At 56.3% G+C, this 22,305-nt stretch overlaps 1 protein-coding gene across 4 annotated transcripts; it reads right to left on the bottom strand.

Annotated features, from left to right (window-relative positions):
* Positions 1–35: 35 nt before the first annotated feature.
* Positions 36–21,392, bottom strand: EML2 (EMAP like 2). Of its 4 annotated transcripts, none has more exons than XM_031963841.1 (22): positions 21,245–21,392; positions 18,004–18,219; positions 15,559–15,682; positions 15,016–15,123; positions 13,039–13,067; positions 12,754–12,883; positions 11,443–11,592; positions 10,984–11,053; positions 10,706–10,816; positions 10,032–10,127; positions 9,237–9,371; positions 8,480–8,579; positions 7,473–7,627; positions 6,170–6,295; positions 5,174–5,305; positions 4,413–4,480; positions 3,766–3,854; positions 3,579–3,676; positions 1,351–1,438; positions 865–960; positions 449–579; positions 36–335 (listed from the first exon to the last, which is right to left on the bottom strand). In XM_031963841.1, exons 1-22 carry the CDS (start codon positions 21,363–21,365, stop codon positions 210–212), a joined length of 2,499 nt encoding a protein of 832 aa, XP_031819701.1. In that variant the 5' UTR covers positions 21,366–21,392; the 3' UTR covers positions 36–209. The 4 variants fall into 4 exon arrangements, with proteins under 4 accessions (XP_031819701.1, XP_031819702.1, XP_031819703.1 ...); XM_031963842.1 differs by lacking the exon at positions 21,245–21,392 and adding an exon at positions 19,042–19,101; XM_031963843.1 differs by lacking the exons at positions 15,016–15,123; positions 15,559–15,682; positions 18,004–18,219; positions 21,245–21,392 and adding exons at positions 13,160–13,354; positions 13,734–13,857.
* Between the last annotated feature and the right edge of the window lie 913 nt (positions 21,393–22,305).

The following is a 22,305-nucleotide window of genomic DNA, read 5'->3' as shown; positions in this document are numbered from 1 at the left end:
GCTTGCCTGGCTGTCCCTGTTCACCCACTTAGAACTCTTTCATATATATATATATATATATATATTATATTATATTATATATATAAATCTCTCTCTCTCTACATATAGATTCTGGTTTATATATTATATTTCTCTCCTACATAATCAAAGAATGTCCCAGCCATGTTCAGGGGCTCTCTTTCCCCGTGGCCTCTCCGGACCACGGAGGCTCAGACCACCCGCCACTGCAAGACACTGGTGTCTTTGCCACCAGCTGAAAGAGCAGCCGAATCATCCCACAGGAAGGCCACGTTGGTCACGTGGCTGCTGTGGCCCCCGTATTTGTGGCTTGGTGCCTAGAGGGTAGAGAGAGAAGAAGAAGGGAAGGTTAGAAGGGGCGCAGAGCTGCTCCGTCCCCGCCTCAGTCTCTCCCTCTGCCCCACACCGTCCCCTGGTCCCCAGTACACACCCTGGGATGAGAACAAGGATAGGCGAACAGATGCACTTTGCCGAAATCATCCGCCGAAGCCAGCAGCGTCCCCTCGTGGGAACGGGCCACTGCATTGATGTCAGTGCCATCGACTCCCTCAGACCAGATCCCTTTGGGAGGGAGGGTGACAAGCAAAAGGTCACGGGGATGAGAGCTGGAAGGGAGCTAGCCCAGAGCAGCGCGGAAGCAGAGAGAGTAAATGGTGGCGTGGGGATCTAACTCGGATGGCCTGGCTCTGCTAGAGATCAAGGGGATCTCTGTACTTCTCCTCCCCTCCCCCCATACTCTAGGCCAGGGGCTAGCAGAAGAGGTTTTCACTCATTATTCAATCAGTCAGGAGGTAGGTGTGAAGTGGGAGAGGGGGGGCGGGTCCCATTCTGACCCCCCCTTCTCACCGAACACGCCGAATCCCAGGACGCAGGTGGCTGTCGCCCACTCCACATTCCGCACCATGTCTGCGCTCGTGATTTGCTTACATGTGGCTGGATCCCCTGAAGGCCAGAGAGAAGGATTTAACCATAGTTTCTCCCAGAAAACTGGGCTCAAGGGTTTCAGTGCCCCTAGAAACTCTCCTTCCTCCACTGGACTGAAGAACCTAAGGTTAAGAACCAGGCAGAGGAGATCAGCCACGCCAGAGAGCACTGCCCCCAGAAACAAGGGGACAGCCGAGCTGGAGGCCCCCACTCCACGGCTCAGACCCGGGCCTGTTAAAGGAAGCTGGCCAGGCTACAGCAGAAGCTCTGCGGAGGCTGCAAATTAGGATTCCGGGGAGGCTGAAGGGCCCAGCAAACTGCACACGTGCTTGGCTGAAGACTCCGGTCCTCTGCCTGCCGCCCCCCCCCCCCCCCCCCTTCCCCAGAAACCCCAGTTCTTTCACTCACAGTACAAGATCTCATAGTCCCCTGAGTTGGTGACAAAGCAGGAGCTGTCCTCTGCCCAGTCCAGATGTGTTATAAAGCTGGAGTGACCCTGCAGGAGAAATAAGGGAAGATGGATGGGGCGGAGGGGAAGAAGGAGGGGAGAGGTGTGTGTGTGAAAATGAAAATCATCGTAATACTGGCTAATCTGCTTTATAGCTTTCAATCCATCAATAATCATTTCTTAGGTACCCACTGTTTGCCAGGTACCTGCCCAAGGAGTCTCTGCCCTCAAAGACTTAAGGTTCTTTTTCTTTCAATAATATTTTAATTTTCCCGTTACGTGTAAAGATCGTGTTCAATATTCATTTTTATAAGATTGAGTTGCAAATGTTTCTCCTTGGCTCTCTTTCCTCCCCTCTTCCCAAGACTGCACACAGTCTGATAGAGATTATACATGCACGGCCTTTTAAAACACATTTCCATATTTATCATGTTATGAAAGAAGAATCAGAACAAAAGGGAAAGAAGCCACGAGAAAGCAAAAAAAAAAGGTAAAATGGGATTCTCTGAATCACATTCAGTCAAGGAGTTGATCTTTCGATGAGGAGCTCAAGTAGAGAGAGATACAAAATAAATACGTGCAAGAGCCTGGGGTGGAGGGAGTCAGGGGATCAGGAACGGCTCCTGAAAAAGTGACACTTGATGGCTGCCCATCAATGAGAGAATGGCTGAGTAAATTATGGTATATGAATGTTATGGAATATTGTTCTGTAAGAAATGATCAGCAGGATGAATACAGAGAGGCCTGGAGAGACACGAACTGATGCTGAGTGAAATGAGCAGGACCAGGAGATCATTATTTACTTCAACAACAATACTATATGATGATCAGTTCTGATAGACATGGCCCTCCAACAATGAGATGAACCAAATCAGTTCCAATGGAGCAGTAATGAACTGAACCAGCTACGCCCAGTGAAAGAACTCTGGGAGATGATTAAGAACATTACATAGAATTCCCAATCCCTCTATGTTTATCCGCCTGCATTTTTGATTTCCTTCACGGGCTAACTGTACACTATTTCAAAGTCCGATTCTTTTTATGCAGCAAATCAACTGTTTGGACATGTATACTTATATTGTATTTAACTTATACTTTAACATATTTGACATGTATTGGTCAACCTGCCATCTGGGGGAGGGGATGGGGGGAAGGAGGGGAAAAGTTGGAACAGAAGGTTTGGCAATTGTCAATGCTGAAAAATTACGCATGTGTATATCTTGTAAATAAAAAGCTATAAAAAAAATTATAATATACCAAAAAAAAAAAAAAAAGTGGCACCTGAGCCAAGTCGTGAAGGAAGCAAGGATTCTTTGAGCCGGGATGAGGAGGGAAGACCTATTTTACAGTAGATCCTTACAACAACCGTGTGGGAACAGTGTGTTACTCAAACCCTAGAGATGAATGTTTCCTTGTTGTAGAGGGAATAGTGACCTCAAAACCAGGGAGACCGGTTCCAGGCCTATCCCTGATACCTGCTGGCCATGTGAGTCTGGGATAAATCACTGGATTTTTCAGAACCTCCAAGAGTAAGGATTAAGAAAGTGTTGGATTCTGCTAGTGGCCACCTGGCCTGGAGTTAGGGAGACTCATCTTTCCCTAAGTTCAAAACTGGCCTCTGACATTTCCTAGCGGGGTAACCCTCGGCAAGTCATTTAATCCTTTTGCCTCGGTTTCCCCATCTGTGAAATGAGTTGGAGGAGGAAAAGGAGAACCACTCCAGTATCACCCACTCAAGTGCCGTCGGATCAGGGAGAGCCAGACAAGACCAAAATGACTAAATGGCAGCAACAAAAAGCAGGTATCTTTCATCCCTGGCGGAGGGATTTTACTCACTGGGAGTATTCTATGCTTATGCAATCACAGTTCCAGAAAGGAAAAAATGAGAAAATGAAAGCTCAGAGGAGCTCAATGACGTACACCGGTTATTCCAGCTGATACATGTCTGAGGCAGGATTTGAATTCAGGTTTTCCTGACTCCTGAGGCTACTCCTCCAGTCACCACGCCAGGGTGCCTCCTGGGTCAATGTTAGCCTTAGAGATAAGGGAAATGGCTAAGATAATAATCCCGGAAGAGGAAAAATAGTCACGGGAACCATTACCCTCCTAGAAGCTGATGACTACCTAAGTCTGGGAGATGTAGAAAAGGTCACAGGGATGGGTTGGGGTCGGGGTCCCGTGCACTCACCGAGCATTTCCCCAGCCGGGCGACTTTGCGGCCTCCCTCGCTCACACTGTACACGTACACTAGGTTGTCGTGGGAGCCCACGGCCAGGAACGCCCCATCTGTTGGGCACATGAGGGGATGAGCCCTTAAGCCCATGCTCTCCCTGGCCCCTGACCCAACTTCTCCCCCCAGCCGGCCCCCTTCCTACCTGGGGAAAAGCTGACCACGGAGATCTGCTCGTTACCATCTGTATGGATGGCTACGAGGTCGTGGGTCTCGGTGTCCAGGAGGAGCCACCTGGAGAAGAGGGTCGAAGGCAGACTGAGCAGAATCAGGGAGCCTAGCAGGAAAGCTCTCCCCACCCCCTTCTCAGGAGGGAACAAAGAGGGGTTGAGGGGTTTCCTCAGCTGGGAAGGAGGTTAATACCCGCCCCACAGAAACCATGGCCTGGAGTTAGGAAGACACGTCTTCCTTAAATTCAAAACTGGCCTCTGACACTTCTTTGTGAGTGACCCTGGGTACATCATTTAATTCTTTTGCCTCAGTTTCCCCATCTTTGAAATGAGCTGGAGAAGAAAAAGGCAAAGCACTCCAATATCTTTGCCAAGAAAACCTCAAGTGGGGTCAGGGAGAGACAGACAAGACCAAAATGACTAAACGGCCAGAGGAGTTTGAACTTGGCCAATATGTCAGAGTGCCAGAGCGATGACTCAAATGCAGGTGCTACTGGAAGGGCTGCTGGGCTGCTTGGGACTGGGACAAAGGTCCCTTGAAAAAGAGAAGGCTCTCACCCAGGGGAACCTGTTGGTGTTCCCTCCTCCCACCTTCCCCCAGGAGGGTCCCTCGGGTCCCTACCTGCCAGTGACTGTACCCACAGCCAGGACAGAACCACTGGGGTGAAAGCCAGCTGAACGGGCAGGATCCTGGGCCAGAGAAAAAGGGCAGCAATGGAAGACTGGCACCTTGGGAATCCTCTGACTTCCCTTCCCCCTTCACTGGCCCAGCAGGCCCTTCTCTCGACAGCCTGGCTTAGAAACCCTTCCTCCCATGCTCCACACCTTCCCTGGCTCCCATAACCCCCGGGTCCCGGCCGTGGCCTCAGTGTTCTCGGTCAGTCCTCAGCATCCCTCTGCAGTTCCATCCCCTTCCAGAAGCCACTTCCCCTCAGCCTCCTCATCCTTAAGCATCAGATGAAGTCGGTCTTTCCTCGACTAGAAAGCCCTCCCTGTCCTTCCCATCAACCAATATTTCAAGAGCCTCTATATGTCCTCGCTCTGGGGGCTCAGAGCCAGATGAGAAGAATGAGACTGGCCTGGGCTCATGCAGAGGGTGGGGACAGAAAATCTTGGGAGCTGTGCTAATGGAGGAGAACTTCCCGGAGGCAAGGGGAGCATGTGGCAGCCTAGAGGGGAGAGAGCTCAAGAAATCTGGGAGGCCTTGCTGGAAGAGGCAGGATCAGCAGAGCTCATCGGAGGAGCTCAGGGTTTGGGCAGGCAAATCAAGGGGGACTTCCTGGAGTCAGGCAAGGGGAGAGAGAGTCCCGCTCCGGAGCACCCCAAGCATAAATCAGATTAGGAGTGGGCAAAGGGGCGGGACGGCGTCTCCCTCCGACTCACCTCTATGATCTTGCTCCATATGGGTTGGTGGGAATCGGCACTCCACAAGTGTACTTGCTTGTCCTGGCCACAGGTGACAAACTGGCTTCGGCTGGGGTGGGCAGCCAGACCCCAGAGCTCCTCAGTGTGGCCCTAGATGCGTGTAGGGGATGGGGGGGCGACCAGAACGGAGACGATCACACACGGAAGGGCCCTCCTGGCTCACCATTTGGCCCAATGCCCTTATCTTAGCAGTGAAGGAACTGCTCCCAGCCCCGACGTTCCGTGTTGCAATGGCCCTCCAGGTCTGAGGATCCTCATTCTAAGGTCATTCCCGGGATCTAAGTTCCCTCACAACCCTAACGCTCCCTGCTCTAAGACCCGCTCAGACATTCTATGTCCATCCCTCTGGCCTCTAAAATTAAGCTTCTGGCCTAGAGACAAGGGCCACAGTCCAGGAGAGACTGGGTTTCTGTGGGTCGGTGCCGCCACCTTGTGGCTCTTCCCGGTACTGGCAGACCCGAGGCTCCCAGCATGTAGCTGCAGGGCTTTTCCAGAGCCCTCGGTCCCCAGAAGGTGGCTTCGTGTGGCTCACTAACCCTGGGGCAGGACTTCCCCCAGGCTCTGAGGGGGGCGGGGGGTGGTCACTCAGCTCAGAGCCACTAAGGCCCACTGCTCAAAGGCTGGAGGCCCACGGGTGCTGCTGATCCCCTTGGGCAGAAGCAGAAGCTGGGCTGGGCAGCAGCTCTCTTACCCAGCGGCGTACTTGCCCAGCAGCACCCTTACCCAGCAGCGCACTTGCCCAGCGGCGCTCTTACCCAGCGGCTCCCTTGCCCAGCAGCGCCCTTACCCAGCAGCACACTTGCCCAGCGGCGCCCTTACCCAGCAGCACTCTTGCCCAGTGGTGCCCTAGCCTGGCAGTGCCCTTGCCCAGCAGTGTTAGGGTTTCTCAGGGGGCAATGGAGCCGGGGAGGGGCAGGGGGTGCATGCGGGTTAGACAGGAGGGAGGGAGCTCACCTGGACCAGGGCAGAGAAACCAGTGTGGATGGAGCCCCGAAGGATGGAGTTGCGGGTTGTGCCCACAAACAGCTCATCTCCCCGGCCTTCTGCCACTGTGCGCACTGGCCCAAGGGCCTCTGGGACCTGGGGAGGCGGCAGGGGAGGGGAGTGGACTGACCAGCAGGGACACACAGGCACACACATGGGGGACCAAGGGAGGGGGGATAGGGGAAGTTAGGGCTGGGACTCCCAAACCTCCCCACCCAGGCCTTGGCCAGGGCGCCCGGATCTCCTCGGCCTTCTCTAAGGGCCCGGGAGCCGGGAGAGGAGAGGAGCCCGATCAGGTGGATCAGAACCGCGAGAGCCCTTTGAGGCCGTCTGATCCAACCCTCCCATTATTCATCTGGGCAAAGGGAGGCCCAGAGAAGGCAATGGCTTGGCCCGAATCAGCGAGCAGAGCCCACTCAGACTACAAAGCGAGCCTTCTTTCCACAGGAAGGAACCCAAAGAACTTTGTTTTATCTGCTCTCAGCTAGGGTTTCCACATTTCCAAAGTGTCTTCCATGTTATCATGGTCCTTTGCTGGGTGAACATCATGATAACCATTTTACTGAAGAGCAAATTAAGGCTCTGGAGAAGAAGGATGTATGTGGGGAGCTGTGGAGCAGACAAGGGAAGGGAAGTGCTGGATCCTGGACAAGAAGGAGGAAGGGGCAAGGTCTGGGTGTGGACGGCGGCCAACAGAGCCGGAGAACCAGCGGGAGAAGGCTGGTTAGGGTCAGAGAGGGTTCTGGGTACTACAAATGGGCAGAGCTAGACAGGGTCAGGGCCTGAGCTAGAAAAAGCTGAGACTGCTCCCCAGAGGGCTTAAAGAAAAGGCGTCCATTCAGTGGACATCTGGATCAAAGATCCAAAGATCGCCAATTAAAAGGCGGCTCAAAGAGAGCAGCCAAGGCCAGGTGTCTGGAGGTCAGCTAACTTTTCTGTCTATTGCCGGAAGGTCCGCCCCTGACTCTGCCCCTGACCCACCGGGGCTATGACTCAGCATCTTGCCAAGACGAGAGTCCCTTCTCGGTCCTCAGGTCCTTTCAGAGCTGGGAAGGCTCTAGAAATCACCTTATAGAGATGGAAACTGAGCCTGGGGGTTTATCCAAGTTCAGGCAGATAGCAAGGGCAGAGCTGGGAGTCCGTGCCAGCTTCTAGAGCCACAACTAGGAGGGAGCCTCAAGGCTGGGGGCTGGAAGGTGCAGCGCCCAAGGCTCAGCGTGGGCAGGGAGCAGCAGGCAAGGCCATCCCCGGGGCCCAGCCTCCTGCCCCTTACCTCAACCTCCTGCAGTTGGCTGTAGTCCCGCCCCCAGAGCACCACGCGCCGGTCTCGGCCGCCCCCAGACACCAGCGTCCCGTCCCGCAGGACGCACAGGCCGAAGACACCGCCCTCGTGGGCCCCGGGCACCGCCTGGCTGATCCGAGTCCCCCCTGCAAGGGAGCCACAGGGCACGTGCTCTCTCCCACCATTCTCTGCCCTCCTCCCCTGGCTGGGGTCTACCCCCCCTCACTCATCTTCCCTTCTGGAAAATGCCCCCAATCATCCCTAACCTCTGTGGCGTCTTACAGAACCACAGCTGAGGGAGTCCCTGTCCTCCCCTCCACTGTCCAGATGGAGAAACTGAGTCTGAGAGAGGGGAAGGCTTTCCCCCTGAGATCTCCAGTAGAGTCAATGGGAGGAGTATGCACGTATCCTCTCCCACTCTCTGCCTCAGTTTCCTTTGCAAGTATCCTCTCCCACTCTGCCTCAGTTTCCTTTGCAAGTATCCTCTCCCACTCTCTGCCTCAGTTTCCTTTGCAAGTATCCTCTCCCACTCTCTGCCTCAGTTTCTTTCCTTTGCAAGTATCCTCTCCCACTCTCTGCCTCAGTTTCTTTCCTTTGCAAGTATCATTTCCCACTCTCTGCCTCAGTTTCCTTTGCAAGTATCCTCTCCCACTCTCTGCCTCAGTTTCTTTCCTTTGCAAGTATCATTTCCTACTCTCTGCCTCAGTTTCCTTTGCAAGTATCCTCTCCCACTCTCTGCCTCAGTTTCTTTCCTTTGCAAGTATCCTCTCCCACTCTCTGCCTCAGTTTCTTTCCTTTGCAAGTATCCTCTCCCACTCTCTGACTCAGTTTCTTTCCTTTGCAAGTATCCTCTCCCACTCTCTGCCTCAGTTTCCTTTGCAAGTATCCTTTCCCTCTCTCTGCCTCAGTTTCCTTTCTTGTCTTTTGCCTGAAGCTAAACGGGGGCTTCCTTGTTGAAAGAGACAAGAGGGGGGGTCCTTGAGAGGAGCAAATCTGACCTTTTCCCCAGATGTAGATGTTGCCACTGGAATCTCCAGTGACCACATCGCCGCCCTCAGTGAAGGCGACACTCAGCACGTACTTGGGCTTCTCATGTTTCTGGGGGAAAGAAAAAAGACAGAAAGAGTCAAAGACAGAGGCCCTGCCTTGCCTCCTAAGCCAAGGGTTGACCTCCTACTTCCACTTCTTGCCTTCCTTTTTCCTCGGTCTCCCTTCTCTACATAAGTGATATTCCCACTGCCATCTCTGATTATTTCCCCATCTCTCCTTGCCCTCAGTGGCTCTTTGGGCCTCTGTAGGTCTCTTTCCTGGAGTTAATTGTCTGGGACTGCTGAGTAAATGAAGAGACAGGGAGACCCCAAGCCCCCCCAGCTCCCCCTTTTCCCCATCTGTCTCCCATTTCTGTTTCCCATCTTCTCCTCTCTAGGTCTTTTTTTTTTCTGTCTCTGCCTCTGAGTCCATCTGTGTGTGTGTAATTCTCCGGGTATCACACACCCCCTTCTACTTTTTGTTTCCCATCCAGCCCCATTTAAGGATCTGCCGGCTGTCTCTGTTGGGCATTTTTGCCGGGGCCGCCGTTTGTGTATGTGTGTTTCTCTCTCTCTCCTTGTGGTTCTCGGAGCCGTTTTCTGGCTCTCTCCCGCTCCTTGCTTCTTCCTGAATCAGCATTTCTCTCCCCCCACCCCGCCCCCCCGCTCTCAGCATCCGTGTCCCCAAAAATCCTGGAATTGGAAGGGACCTTGGGGCCACCCTCACCTCAAAGATCCCTTGCCTCTTGCTCAGGTTTCCTCCTTCAAGGTTCCAGAAGTAGATGTGGGACTTCCCACAAGTGATGATGAGGTTGGGCTCAGTGGGATGGAAGGTGGCTACCAGGACGGCCTCGTTGGAACACTGCGGGGAGGAAAGGGAAGCACACGTTGGAGCCATAAGTGCCCTGAGAGACCCCCCAAGTACCGTCTGCTCATTTTACAGATGGGGAAACTGAGGTCCAGAGAGCTTAAGCGTCTTTCCCAAGATCACAGGAGGAGGAAAATATCTCTGACTGGGAGAAGACATAGTTTGAGCTGTCACTTTTGTGACCTGGAACAACAGCTTCCCCTCACTCAGCTCGTTTCCTACCTGAAAAGGTGAAGAGGTTGGAACAGATGGTTTCTAAGGATTTTTAACAATTTGAGCAGCTTCCCTTTTTCTAGCCCACTAGAGGGAGCCCCTGAGTAAGTGTTGAGGGGCGGGAGAGCAATCTATGCTATCTCCATTGATAAAGAAAGAGCCAGGGGTTGGGAGGTGTCTGAATTCTAATTTCCGGATCCGCAGTGGGAGCTACACGGGAGCTACAGCCAGTTCTTTCTCTTTTCTGGGGCTTGCGTTTGCTTTTGGTAAAGTGAGAGCCAGGAAAGGATGTTGGACTCAAAGGCCCCCCTAACCGTCCTGGGGGAGAGGGGCTGTGCTCTGAGGAGAGAGTTTGACATTCTGAACTCTTCCAGAGCATGAGAGGACAGAATTCCGGGTGCTGGAGGAAGTTAGCCAAGAGGAGGGGGGCGGTCTCCTCACCTTGACTTCAGTCACTTTTTGCTCCTTGGCCCAGTCCCACACAGACAGCACGTGGTCGTTGGAGTCATCCACAGCACAGAGTAGGTTCCCTCCATTCTGGTTGCAAGACAAACCGGTTAACAGAGGCTGCCCCTTCTAAGTCAGTCTCTCCCACATAGCTAGAGACAGGGGCATTCAACAGGGGTGGCAGCGAGGATCATGGGTAATGAGGATCATGGGCAGTGAGGATCATGGGTAACAAGGATCAAAGACAGTGAGTGAGGATTATGGGTAATGAGGATCATGGGCAGTGAAAATCATGGGCAACAAAGATCATGGGCAATGAGGATCATGGGTAACAAGGATCATGGGCAGCAAGGATCATGGGTAACGAGGATTGTGGGTAACGAGGATCATGGGCAGTGAGGATTATGGGCAGAGGATCATGGGTAACAAGGATCAAAGGCAGTGAGGATTATGGGTAATGAGGATCATGGGCAGCAAAGATCATGGGCAGTGAGAATTATGGATAATGAGGATCATGGGTAACGAGGATTGTGGGCAGCGAGGATCATGGGCAGAAGCCTGGGGCCAGGCAACAAGGGAAACATTAAGGAGGGCAGAGACGGTGGGCAGGGCACTCCACAGTAGTCTATGGAAGAACAAAGAGCTCATTGGAAGGAAATGGCACTTACTGACTTGGAGAAGCCCACACAACAGACAGCTCGGTCAAAAGCACCCAGACCTAGCACGTGCAGAGTAGAGAGGGAAACCGAGTCCCAGACCCTCACGTGGGGAGGCAGTGGCTGCGTGGAAAGAAAGGAGAGGCAAGTGCAGTGCAGCCTGACTGTGGCCGCTCAGCTTTTCCCCCGCCCTCCCTCAGGACCACCTGCCCCAGACTGCCGCCCCATCGGGGTCCTCCAGCCGCCCTCCCGGGTCGGGACTCGGGCTGGCTGTTGTCAGGCTTTTTTACCTTGCCCTCTTTGGTGGTCCCAGCCACTTGTCCCGTGGCGATGGTGACCATGTCAGGATGAACTGCCAGGCTGAGAAAGGGAAGGAAGGGCCGCGGGTCACAAGGGCTCCCTGACCTGGGGTCCCCTTCCTCCCCCCCTTACACCTGCCAAGGCTGGAACCCTTCTGGGCGCTTGGAGAATCCCAGCCTTCTCCCCATTTTATAGAGGAAGGGAAACTGAGGCTCGGGAAGAGGAAAAGCCTTTTCATTGGTCCAGGATGGCCCAGGGAGTGGGAGGCGGGGCGGGATTCTTCAGGTCTCCCAGGCTGCGCTCCTGGCCCCCTCCCCCTCTCTGGGGCGGGTCCTCCTCCCGATGACGTCACCACGTCCGGGGCGGCCGGGCGGGGCGGGGAGGGAGTGGAGGCGCCGCTGGGGGCGGGGTCTCCCGGGACTAGGCGCGTTCCCAGGGGCCCTTCGCACCACTTGATGTCGTCGGTGTGGCCCAGATAGTGGCGCTGCCTCTGTTCCTCCACGCTGTAGAGGACGCCCACGGAGGCCACGAAGTACACGATCTCCCCCGTGGGCAGCAGGTAGAGGTTGGCCCGGCAGTCCCGCCCCCGGTACCCGTAGCTGGGCCCACGGAGTCAAGGACGCATCCCCCACATCCGGGGCCCCGCGGCCCGCCCCGCCCCCCGGCAGAAGGCTCTCCTCACAGCAGAAGGCTCTCCTCACAGCAAAGGCCGGCGCTGCTAGGGGGCCCAGGGCTTCGCTGCGGCTGCCCCGGCCTGGGAAGTGCTCCGGGGCGCCAAGCACTCGGGACCGCCTCAGCCCCCTTTAGAAAACCCAGCTCAAAACAAGTTTTCTTTCTCCTGAGGCAATTGGGTTAAGTGACTTGCCCAGGGTCACAAGCTAGGAAGTGTTAAGTGTCTTGAAACCAGTTCTGAAGTCAGGAGGACCCGAGTTCAAATCAGATCTCAGACATGTAACACGTCCTGGCTGTGTGACGCTGGACAAGTCACTTAACCCAACTGCCTCAGCCCAAAAAAAAGGGGAAAGAAACTCCATCTCAAAGCCGTCTCTGAACATTCTTCCTGGATTTTCTGGATCTACATAAAATCCTTTGCCAATTCCCCTCCCCTCCCCCATCACAGCCTCCCCACTCTTACAGGCTCAGGTCCATGCTGCCTCCTCCCAGCAGCCCTCAGGGCTCCCTTCCGTTACCCCTCCCTGTGCTTCACTCCTCTGAAGGCCAATGCCGCGGATCTCAAGAACCCACGTGATGTTAAGCTATAAGATTCTTCTTTGAGGGAGAAACTGAGCTCCGACAAGTGGGAGATGTGGGGTTCCCGACTGTCGGGCCCTTCTTCTCCCAGTCCCGGAGCCATCAGGAGCCATCGTCAGACTCGGCCAGAAAACCCCACTTGCAATCTCTGCTCTGCTTCCTATTCACTGCATCAAGACACAACTGGAGGCTGAGATCCAGGGGATCTCTCATCCTTGGAGTCGGGTCCTGCCCCGGCACTTAATGGCTCTGTGCCCATCTCTCCATTCACCCGTAAGGCAGGAGTAGCGCCTCAGTAGCTTTGTCAGAGGGTGGTCGGGAGCCCCAGATGGAGTTTTGTCCGTCAGGGGTGGAGGGAGCCAATCTCCGCTCACTTGGCTAACCTCCTTTCCATCCTCTGCAAGCCCTTCCATGCTCTGCAAGCCCTTCCATCCTCTGCAAGCCCTTCCATGCTCTGCAAGCCCTTCCATGCTCTGCAAGCCCTTTCCCCGGGACTATGGAAAGGATACACCCAGTCCAACTTGAATCGCTTAGCAGGGAGCTCTGGGCGCGTGTCCAGGCTGTAAGTGGGCGCCAGAGAGTCGGGGATCAGCATGGGCACCGGGCGGCCCCGAAGGTACATCTTCACGGATCCCTCCTCTGCGGGAGCAGCGTGCTCGTCAAGGGCTGAGACCCGGGTCTCTTCCTTCCCAGCTTCAAGTCCTCCCCATCCCCACATTCCCTCCTTCCTCCCCACATTCCCTCCCACCTCCCCCATTCCCTCCCACCTCCCACCTCCCCACAGCCGCACTCACCCAGGCTGAAGATAACTTCTTTGGTCTTGCTGTAGGGAGGGAAAGGGAGCGGTTAGGGGAGGAGGCGGGGGCAGCTTCCCAAGGTCCGTCTCCCACCCCCCACCTCCCAAAGGGAATGGACCCTGAGAGCACTAGCAGCATCACAGCCCCACGTGTCCTAAATCTTGCATCTTGAAGGCTTGGGATATGGGCCGGCAGGGATGAAAAAGCTCTTGGAAGCCACCGGAGACTCTTCCAACTGCTAGGCTGTCGGGTGACTACGGGCCTTTGGATACGTCTGGTGCAAACGATCGTTTTACACAGGGGGAAACTGAGGCTGAGAGGGAGGGAGGGAAAGGTAGCCCACGGAAAGTTAAGGCACAGCAAGTACCCAAGCTCCCGCTCTCCAAAGTTTGGTCTGGAGTTTGTTTGGAAAGGGGGCGTGGTGCGCAAGAGCGGAAAATTCTAGAAAAAGAGGGTCGCACGCTGGGGGCCGCTGTGGTCCTCTTCTCCCCAGCACCCGCAGGACCCTTCTCCTCCCCCCCCCATCCCCGCTCGAAAGGAGTTAGGGGGAGGGGCGCATTCCCCTTCCACTGCCTGAACTTGCAGGGAAGTTACTCAGGCCGGGGGAGAGGACCCGGAGGGAGGGAGAGCCTGGGAGAGCCGAGCAAGGGACTCTGGGTGAGCGCAGGGACCGGGGACGGGAAGAGGCTCACCCAGGTCCGAAGCTGCTCATGGCGGCGGCGCTGGTACTGGTTGCGAGGGCTAAGTGTGGCGGCGGCGGGACCAGCTCTCCGAGAGGGAGACGGGGGAGGGGAGGGGGCAGGGCGGGGCCGAGATCCGGAGCCGCAGCTTCCTGCCCCTGGAGGTCCGGCCTCCACCCCGCCCGGCCCCAGCCCTCCCTCGGCTGCCTCCAACGGCCCGCCCCTCTCCGGCTTTATTCTCTGCGAGAGGACTCTCAAACTCTCAGGAGTCTGAAAACCCGCAACCTTGCGGATCTGCGATCTTCCAAACGCGGACCTGGGTTCTAATTCCCTTTGGTTTGCCTGTGACCCGTGTGACCTTCCCCCTGTGTGGGCCACAGCTTCCCGACCTCCAAGGTGGAGGGCAGCTGGGAAGCCCGGTCTGGGGTCAGAAAGCTTCATCTTCCCAAGTTCAAACAGGCCTCAGACACTACCTAAGCTACATGACCCCGGGCAAGTCGCGTCCCTGTTGGCCTCAGTTTCCTCATCTGTAAAACGAGCTGGAGAAGGAAAGGGCAAATCTCTCCAGGATCTTTGCCAAGAAAACCCCACATGGGCGTCTCGGAAGAATCAGCCTTGACTGAACAAAGCGTTGGTCTGGAAGGCCCTCTAAGGGCCCTCCTAGGGATCCGATTAAGTCCCTGCTAGGTGCCGGCACATAGTAGGCACTTTGCCAGAGGTGCTGGGCATCGGGATACATAGTAAAAAACCGCCCCAGTCTTTGATGAATTGTATCCGAGCCACTCACGTTTTCACATAGAAGTAAATACAAAGTATACACTTCATCAGACAGCGACAGCGATAAGGAAAGACACGATCCCTGCCCTGTCTCCAAAAACTTATACTCTAAAGGTGGCTGGAGCCAGTGTACCTCCCGGCGTGGAAACTTCCTCCACCGCTGCAGGTGGGCCACACTGGTCATTAATTTACTGTCAAGGGACATGAAGTGATTATAAGTGTCCAGGGTCACACAACCAGTGGCTGATAACCTTCCTCACTAAGTGCATTGCTTCGGGACATGACATGTTCACAGATTATCCACAATAACGTATCAGTGTGATAGGAGGAAGAGACCTGGAGGAAGATGGGAGGAGCTAGGCGGGGGCGGGGCCTTGAAAGGCCAGGAGGAGGAGGGAGGGGCAGACCTCCGGGAGCGGACTGAATTCCAGGGGGCTGAGGTTCGGCCGAGCCCATTCTTCTCCCTCTGCCCCGCCCCCCGACGCTGGCCCCGCCCCCGCCCCGGCCCCGCCCCTACCCGTCCTTCTTGCCGCTGCAGTTGCTGCTGGAGGATGTGGTGCGGCTGCGCTCATCCCGGCGGACCGAGGAGAGGCGTTCCGGAGAAGGGCAACGCCGCCCGCTGTGGCTAGGAACGGAGAGGACGAGGCTGGCTCCCGGGCCTCCTCCCCTTGCTCCCCTGTCCTCACCTCCCGCCCTTTCCCCTTGCCCCTCCCCCTCCTGGCTTTCCTCTCCGGACCTCCTCTTGCCTCTTTGTCCCCTCCCTTCTCCCCGGGCTCCCGCCCTTCCCCTCCCCTCCCCCACCGTCGATTCCCACATGTCGAGTTTGTGAGAACTTCCGAGGCCATCTAGTCCAACCCCCTGATTTTAGAGATAAAGCAGTGAAGTGGCGAGAATAAATCATAGAGCTAGGAAGTGCCAGGGCTGGGGTTCCTAGAATTCTTCTTCTTCTTCCTCCTCCTCCTCCTCCCTTTCCCTCCTCCTCCTCCTTCTTCTTCACCTCCTTCTCCCTCCTCCCTCCTCCCTCCCTCCAGAGGCAGCATCTCCCGGTCTCAATTCTTACCTTCTCCCCGAGGTCGCTTCCTTCTTGGGGGAGGAGGGCGAGGTGGCGTAGCCCCCAGGGCGCCTGGGGGTCAGCACGCCATTCACCGAGGATCGGGAGGGGAAGCCTTTCAGGAGCTGGCATACTGGGGAGAGAAGGGAAAGGGGATGGTTGGCCCCGAGAAAGTGAGCCCTTGAAGCTAACTCACTCAGTCCCACCCTCTCCTTAGACAGATGAGACCCTAGAAATTAAGTGGCTCGTCCGAAGTGATGGAGATGCTGTAGATGGCGCAGTAAAGATTTGATCCCTAGTCTTCTCGCTCCAAATTCCACTTCTCCCTCTCTGTTATTAGATGTCTCCCCAGCAAGCCTGGACCACTGACCCTACTCCTGAGGTAGCGCCACCCCCATTCCTCCCAATCCTATCCTATCCTGCTCTCGATTTTGGTCCTAACATTTCTTTTTTTCTTTAATTGTATTATTTTTCCTAGTAAACTTATTTATTTTTAATACACATTGCTTTGGGAGAGAAAAATCAGAACAAAAGGGGAAAACCGTGCAAGAGATTAAAAAAAAAACAGAAAAAAAGGAAGTGAATATAGCATATGTTGAATTACATTCAGTCTCCTTAGTTCTTTTTTTAGGTGCCGATGGCATTTTCTGTCCAAAGTCTATTGGGATCGCTTTGCATTGATCCTAACATTTCAAGAGGTTTTAAGAATGTCAGATCTTCTGAGCTTCAGATAGATAACTTCAAGATTGCATAGTTGTAAGAAACAAACTCTAAATGAGGCGAGAAATCAGGTGTAATGAGAACTTGAAGTTCAGGAAATCTGGACTCAAATATCTAACAAGCCAAACTACATTAAATCAATCTTCACTTCACTGAGACTGTTTCCTTTTCTGTAAAATACAACAATAATATTTGCATGCCCTGTTTCAGATAGGTTTAGTTTAGGAAAGGGCTTTGTATTGAAATTATTAATAAGAAGCGATTACTTAAAATAAATTTGAGATATTCAAATAAATGAGAAGATTAATATGAATGCATGCAAATTTTATAAGTAGAACCAGGGAAACCACAGCAAAGTAAACAGAAAGAACAATTTAAAAACCTTTGATAGATATCTCCCCAGGTCCATTGCCCCTACTCCTACTGAGGTAGCACTATTCCCATTCCTCTCAATCCTATCCCATCCTGCTCTCGATTTTGGTCCTGACATTTCAACATGCTTTATTAGATGGCACGGTGGAGATCTGATCCCCAGTCTTCTCACTCCAATCTCCACTTCTCCTTCTCTGCTCTTCTTAGATGCGCCCCCCCCCCCAGGTAAACCTGGCAGGTAGCACTGCCCTCCTTCCTCCCAATCCCATTTTATCCTGCTTTTGATGAATTAGAGGTTTCCATGCCTTTTAGCTGGCTTCCCCTTCCCCTCTTGGATGTCATGTCCCCTTCTAGATATAAACATGCTGAAGACCTTTCCCGGTGTGTTTATCCCCTTCTCTCCCAGAACTGGTAAGGTGATTCTGTGTCTGCTTTGTAGGTATCTTAGCTATACCTCTGCCCGTCTATGTCTTCCTGGTAGAATGTAAGCTTCTTGAGGACAGGGAGCTTTGTATTAGTAGCTCCTAGCACAGAGTAGGCATTTTAAAATGCTGACTGACTCTAACGTTCAAGACCGGTCCCAAAGAAGAATTGAGAAAGAGCAGATATGTCTAGGGTTTTGTCAGCCCTGGAGTCAGTTCCTCTTTGGGTGTGCTATTGCATGTATAAGGGCCTCCGAATCAGGAAGACCTGAATTCAAGTTTTGCTTTGACAAATGGAGGCTGTGTGACGCTGGCTAAGTTACTTAGCCTCTAGGTTCTCCCAGCCTTAGTACAGTGCTTGGCACAACATTAGGTGCCTAATAAATGCTTATTGACCGACTTACTGCCCACTTAGACTGGAAATTGAATAGCAGGTGCAGTCCTGCATTTGTGAGGGGGTTTCTTTAATGGGAAGCCTTTAGAGCAATGAAACAACTGGACTCTAGATCAGTGAAATGATAGATCAGGTCCCCAAAAGGGAGGCACGGGGGGTGGGGTGGGGTGGTTAATATGATCAGACTGGGTTCGCGCGTTGATTTTGATGACTAATTCTTGTAAAATCCCCGGGGTAAGGAAAAGCGGGACTGAGGTGGGCGGGGAAATGGAGGCGCTGGAGGGCTTGGCCCGGTACCCGACCTGTAATAATCCACTCTCTAAACGCTGGTCGGCGTGTCGAGACAGAAGGGATCGCCCGAAAGGCCGATAACTTCTCTGACCAAGAGCCCGAAGGTCAAAGGCGCGCTCAGGCCGGGGGGCCAGGGTTCCAGAGTTCTAAGGGGGAGTGTCGGTGCCCACGACGGGGCCGCCCGACGCTGGAAGATTCGAGGCATGGGCTTGCACGTCGAGCGGCGCCCCCCCCCCCCCCGCCCGGCCCCGGTACCTGTGGCTGCGGGGCCCAGGCGCAGCGGGGCTCGGCCTTTGGGGGTCGCGCGCGCGCGGATCGCCGTTCCCTGCTCCTCACACACGCGGAGCCGGCGCAGGGCGTCGGCCAGCGCCGCCTTCAGTACAGCCAGCTCGTCCTCCTGCAGCTGCAGCCGCTGCTCCAGCGCCGACACGCGGTCGTCCACCTCCATGCCGCTCCCGGACAGGCTGTCATCTAACGGATGCAAGGCAAGTGGACAAGCGGGACTCCCGCTCCCGCCCCCGGGCAGGGGCGCGCCGTGTCCCCGGCCGGCCCCCTCCGCCTGCGCCGTGCAGGGAACACGTGCGCCGGGGCTTCGGGGGACCCCGGACGGGGCGCGCGGGCAGCCCCATCCCTCTACAGACCCGGCGGTCACGGAGCCTGGACTGGAATACAGGTCCTCTCCCTTCCAAGTCCGCGGTCTGAAGGGGTAGGACCCCGGGGGAGAAGGGAGCGGGGAGGACACTCGGCCTTCTCCTCATCCTCGCCCTTCGCCTCTGCGGTCCATTTCCAGGACACGTGGACGAGTCGGGCCCGCCCTTGGCCTCGGTTTCCCCTCCTGGGCAACGGGAAGCCCGTTTGAAGTAGGCGTGTCCGAGACCTTCCCGACACTGACGCCAAAGCCTCCCATCCTGGGTGCTCCCCGCCCCTCCGGTACCCACACAGGCAACCCCCGGGAGAAGTGGCGAGGACTGGGTTAGGGCAGCGCAGCGGCGACCCCTGGCGGCAAGCGCGGGGAGTGCCGGCAGAGCGGCGCCGACTGGGAATGGCTAAAGCGAGGCGCGGGTCATTCCCTAGACAACCCGCACCCCACTTCTCCGAGCCGCTTTCCCCTCCCCCAGGCTATATCTCGCTCGCCCCGTCTCCTCCTGAACCCCACCCATGTCCTGGGGCCCCGCTCCCAGGCCTCCCCGGAGTGGGGGAGCCGGACGACCCTCTCCCCGTCCCCCCAGCTCCCAGGTAGCCAGGAGTTCCCTGCTCCTACTTCTTCGGCTTGGTGGGGGTATGGGGGGGCACCTGCCATCCTGAGGTCCGCTAGCTCCTCCCGCTAGGTCCGGGCTCCGCAGTGCCTCCGGCCCCGCCCCCGCCCGCTGCCCGCTGCCCAATCCCTGCCCGCACCTCCCTGCCACCCCGCCCCCACTCCCCTCCCTTGGGCCGAAGCCAGCAGCCTGCAGCGTCCAGAGGAGATGGGGGCAGGAGGGCGAGAGGAGGGTCCCTTCAGGTGGGAGGCGGAGAGGGAGCAGGGGGCGGACCCGCACAGGTCCGCCATCCTATTATGTCTAAGCTTCCCAGGTTCCATCTTCACGAGATTCTGGTTCTAAGGGGTATTCCGGGAGGAGGGGAAGGCGGGGGAGGGGGGTGGGGTCTGCATCGCCCGCACTTCGCCCCATCGGGAGAAGGGAGCCAGGCACCCCGGCCCTCCAGCTCTGTTCCTCCGAGCCCCCCCCCCCCACCCCGGGCGTTCCAATGGCTCGCCCTCAACCTCAGGAGAACCTCTGGCCTGCGTGGATCCTCACGGCCGCTCTGAGGATTCCCCGAGTGCTGGGGGGGGGGGACCGGGGATCCTTCCCTCCCCTCCCTTCTCTCCGTTTCTCTTGTTCCCCAACGGGGCCCCACCCCACAAATAGTTGCATCTGGAGGCACGGAGAGGGTAGCTCCTGCCCTCCCGTGTTCGCCCCGTAAAGCTCCTCTCCCGCAGGTTGGGTTCTCCGGAGCCCCCCGGACCCGTTTCCTCCCAGGATCACCTTGCCCCAGGCGGCGCCGGCCAGAGCCCTTTCCCTACCTCCTCCGCGCTGCCTCTCTTCCCATCACCTCTCAGGCTGCCTCTCCCACCCTCCGAAATTTTCTCGGGCCTTCTCTGCCTCTGCCCCCTCCTCTCTATCTCCCTCCGTGCTCTCAACCCACCGAGCCTCCTTCGCTTCCCGTTCGTCCCTTTCCCTCTCTCTCCAGTTCGGAGGACCCCGTTCCTTTTGTCGCCTCAGTTTCCCCTAGTCCCCAATTCACCAAGTTAGACTCTTGCAGCCTTGCCCTCTCTTCCACCCTCCAAGTTTCTCAACCCTCTCTGCTCTAGCCCCAAGCCCAGGTCCTCCCAGTGATCGAGCTCAGCCTGCTCAGAACCCCCAGATCCCATCTGTCCCTCATGTCTCTGGTTCTGCCCTCAGCCCCACCCCCAGTCTGCAACCCCTCAGCCCCAGGTCATCCCCACCTCCTCCTCCTCCTCCTCTCTCCTCCCATTCCCCTTCAATCATCTCTCAGGTTCCTCAGCCTCCCCTCCCCAGTTCTTCATCTCACCTGCTCTTTCCCTTTTTCTTAGGCTCCCTTGGGATCCCTCTGTCCCCACCCCACGGTCCAGTCCCTCTCCTATGGCTCTCCGTCCGCTTGTTCTCTAAGTGACCCCCACCCTCCTCTGCCACCATGTTCCCTCTGCAGGGAAGAAAGGAAGAGAGGGGTGGAACTGGACCTATCCCCCCGGCTCCTCATGCACCCCACCCTCTGTCCCATTCACCTAACAGTGCTCCATTCTTCTCTGCTCTTCTTCTCACCCATGAGTCTTATTCTTTCCCAGTTCTCAAAGCATAACCTCTTCCAGTCCGTTCTCTGCCCTGCTCTTCCCAGGTCCCTGGTCCCCCCTTCCTCTCTAACCCTCTATTGCCTCAGTTTCCCCAGTCCCCTATTCTCGTCCTTGCAATGTCCCCTGTCTTTGCCCCCTCCGGTTGGCTGCAGCCCCTTCCCTCCTCCTCAGCTCCCTCTCCCTGTGGATTCTCTCAGCTCTCAGCCCTTTCTCCCCCTGTCTCTGGGGCTTGGACTCCTTCCTGTTGCCCCCAGATTTCTCCTTCATGGCCTCGGTTTGTCCGCAAGCTCCTCACCACCACCACCACCTTTGTGTCCTTGCGGGTGGGGAAAGGTGGGAGGAGATGTAGCATCTACAGCCCCGCCCCTCCCCCGTCGTCCTCAGCCTCCAGTAACCCCCTTTGTTGCCTCAGTTTATCCTCGGGTTCCTCACCAGCACTGTGCCTGCGGCTGGCGAGCAGTGGTGGGGAAGGGAGGATGAGGCGGAGCTTTGCTCTTTCATCTCTATCGGTTCCCTCTTGAACACACACACCCCCTCTTTATTGCCTCAGTTTCCCCCCGGGCTCGCTTCCCCCCAGTCCCGTGCGCGGGAGGGGAGCAATCGGGGGGCAAAGAAAGGATGGAGCTGGGACCCGAGCCGGGGACTGACCGTGGCAGAAGCGAAGCAGAGAGGAGGTGTCGTACAGGCCGGGGGGGCAGGCCGGGCCCGGCTCCCGCTCTCGCTCAGACATCGCTGCGATCCCAGCCCGGGCCCGGCCTCCCGTCGCCATAGCAACCAGATTACACCCCCCCCCCCCTTTCCCGGTATCCTCCACCCCCTCCTCCTGAAACTACGGGCGACGGGCGGCGGAGACCGGATCGGCGCCCTACACTACCTCAGACCCCGGGCTCTCCCCACCTCGGCTTCCTGATTGGCTGCCCTCCGGCCAATGAGGCTACAGCAGAGCCAGGGATGCTAAGAGCCCGGGGCTGCCCGGATCCCCGACACCTCTCCCCCTCCCCCACCTCGGGGAACCCCGCCCCCGCAGCCCTCATTGCTTTTCCTTCTCAGCTCCAACGCTAATATCTCAGCCCCGCCCCCACGTTCTAGGCTCCCGCCCCACCCCCACAGCTGCCTCCCGAAGCCATTCAGCTCTTCTAGCACCACCCCTCCCGGACCCCTCAGCCCCGGCTCGGAACCCCCCCCCCCAACCCCGGCCCAGTCTTGGTCTATTCTAAAACGCCTTAATCCGGTCCCCTCTATTCCTCCTGCTCCCTTGTCTTGCCAAACGTCTCCTCCAACATCTCACGGAGAAACTGAGGCTTAAAAAAGCTGAGTGACTCCTGACAAAGGCAGGCATTGTCCAAGGCCGAACGCGGCCGCCTTCTGATCCACGCCCCGAGTTCCTTCGGTTATAGAACCTCAAGAGCTTCCAATCACCACACCTGAGACCCCGGAAATGTATCATCTCAGAGCCCCCAAATCTCCGAACCCCGGAACGGGAAAGCACAGAATTGTAGCCTCTCAAAACTTCAGGACCCCCAAACTTGGGAGTCTCTTGGCCTAAAAACCTTCCGCCGACAGACCTTTACTCCCCAGCATCACCTTGCACTTGCACCCAGAGCTACCCTCGGAGACTTCTCCCTGTACTCCCGAGCTACCCTGGGCCGACCCGCCGATGAGCTTCCCCTTATAGGTCGTGAGCACATCCAAGGAGATCCTAGCAAAGA

This window comes from Sarcophilus harrisii, chromosome 3 (assembly GCF_902635505.1).
Source record: "Sarcophilus harrisii chromosome 3, mSarHar1.11, whole genome shotgun sequence".
Taxonomy (NCBI): Eukaryota; Metazoa; Chordata; class Mammalia; order Dasyuromorphia; family Dasyuridae; genus Sarcophilus; species Sarcophilus harrisii.
Note: the sequence above shows the minus strand (reverse complement) of the source record. Positions and strands in the feature narration are given on the sequence as shown.